General features: G+C 32.5%; 1 protein-coding gene across 1 annotated transcript in view; it reads left to right on the forward strand.

Annotated features, from left to right (window-relative positions):
* Positions 1–2,359, forward strand: part of KIF18A (kinesin family member 18A) — an 88,201-nt gene that overhangs the window by 78,791 nt on the left and 7,051 nt on the right. The window contains exon 16 of the mRNA XM_012649551.1: positions 190–299. Coding sequence (XP_012505005.1) covers positions 190–299 — 110 coding nt within the window. The remainder of the gene's footprint in view (positions 1–189; positions 300–2,359) is intronic.

The raw sequence follows: 2,359 nt of genomic DNA on the forward strand, positions 1-2,359 counted from the left end.
AAACATCATTAAAATCACACACAGCTAGATTTCTCTGTGGGCTAAAAATGTAGTTAGTACTTTCACTTGCTTCTATGGGATTTCACAACCTAATACTTTTGTATTTTATTTCTCTAATTATTGTTGCATATAGAATATGAATTAGAACTTAGATTATAAAAAATGCTTAAATAATTTCTTTCCCTCAAGTTCTACATCAAATACTTCATTAACTGCTGAGGTTAATTCTGGATTTGCCAAACGTGTTCGACAAGATAATTCAAGTGATAAGCATTTACAAGAAAATAGACCAACAATAGGTATGTCTCTGCTCTTGATTTGATATTTAATGATATGACTACCTAACATACATCTAGTATTTTATATTTCTTACAGTATTTTCATAAGAATCTACTTTTATCTATTTTCACCTTTATTATGTGATGGAACAAGTGTCATTATCCACATGTTGTAGGTAGGAAAACTTAAGAGATAAAATGTAAATGTAAAACACACATACCCAGGATCACACAGATATTATTATGGTGGAGCCTGAACTCAGAACCAGATTTCCCAACTGTACATTCTACACCCTTTTTGTTATCCATACTGCCTCATATTGCAGAAGAATCGGTAAATAATTTAGCTAATAATTGAAGCAATTAACTAAATGTATTATTTAATAAGTTAATTAAGTATATTTTACAAATAAACTATACCCACTTGAAATTTTTCTCTTAGCTTATTATTTTTAATAATTTGGCCTTTGACTCATTTGTATAACTATTGCCCAGGCTCTAATCTATACCTAGTCACAGTCATATTATAACTGCCATTGGCAAGTTGAAAAAGATACTAATGGAAGTAACTATATTCCCTCAACAGCATATGGGAGTGACATGAGTTCATGTAACAAAATTACTTCATTTAAACTAGAAGTATATCATGCCAACCAGTTCCCAGGCCTCAATGGCCAGAATTCTGTCTCTCTGATACTATAGTTCCTAAGACTTCATTAAGAAAGTATTTATTTAGTAAGCATTCACCATGTACTAGGTCCTGTGATGAATACAAAGATCAATAAAATCCAATTTGTTTTTTCTCTAAAGGAACTTATATCAGGTGGAATTTAAAGGGGTCTCATGAGATGACAATGAGTGTTTCTAAGAACAGCATGAAAACTATTGTTACTTTTTTCAAAAATGCTCTTTGATTAGAGTGATATAAAATTTCTCCATAAGTTTGCCAAACTGTATCTGTAAAATGGTTGCTTCCTATAGTGACCAGTGGCAGTTGTTTAAGTTCCATGGAAACGCCTTTCATGCAAATGTAAAAATCAGACAACAAGGTACTATAATGTAAAATTTACTATGGTTATTTGGTTTAACATACTGTATTCAATAATGCTTAACAGTGTGTATCTGTAGTTGGTATAGATGTGTACTGCCCCACTGGACTCCTGAAAAAATTCTTCAGGATGTCATAATTCTACAACCAAATAATTTATGAAAACTCTCAAATCATAGAAATGTTTCTAATGCGCTTATTGTCTAAGTATAGTATAAATATATCAAATATGTTATGTATCAAGAGAGATGAGTAAGAATATCTACTATGGAGAAAAAAGTGGGAGATGATACTAAACCACAGTGTTTGCCAAAGAGAAAAAAGGGGTAATGCAAAATAAAAAGATTATATGTCTTTAAGGATAATGGAGCACTTAGAAGGAGGTAATAGTTTGTAAGGGAAGATAATATTTTATATACATTAGAATATCCAAGTGAAAATGCCCAAGTACACACCAAAAAAAAGTAAGAGGGAACAGAGACTGCCTTCCTTAGAATGTGTTCAATTGAGTTTTCCAACTAACAGTGTACAAGTGAAAAACCAAAGGCCCATCAGTGGGAAAGAAGGTAACTACTGTTGAATGAGCAGTTAGAGAAGTAAGAAATGTGTGTCTCTAAAACTGAAACCTAATGTGATGAACAAAATGAATAAGCAGTTAGACTGACCCTGAAAAAAGTCAATGGCATTCTGTTGTAGCAAAACTTTGAGTAGAGGAATCATTTTGAAAGCTGATGAACCAGAAGAATGGGCATAAATGAAACACATTTGAGAAGTGGCACTGAAAGGAAAAAGGGCTGTGGGATCAGGATCAGCCCTTTAGTAAGTACTAGATACAAATGATACTTTTAAATTGGAAAACTTTGGAAGTTTAAAAGCCCTGGGGAAATAATCCAAAAAATGAGAAAAATTGGTGATACAAGAAAGAAAGGGAACAAATGCTTGTAGAAATAAAGTCTTTTTATTAGTCAGAAGGAAAGAACGTGAATGTAGTAGTTTACTCCGTGACTTCACTTGGTGCGGTCTGTGTGTGTGC

The sequence above is a fragment of the Propithecus coquereli genome, unplaced genomic scaffold (assembly GCF_000956105.1).
Source record: "Propithecus coquereli isolate 6110/MARCELLA unplaced genomic scaffold, Pcoq_1.0 Scaffold30, whole genome shotgun sequence".
In the NCBI taxonomy this organism is placed as follows: Eukaryota; Metazoa; Chordata; class Mammalia; order Primates; family Indriidae; genus Propithecus; species Propithecus coquereli.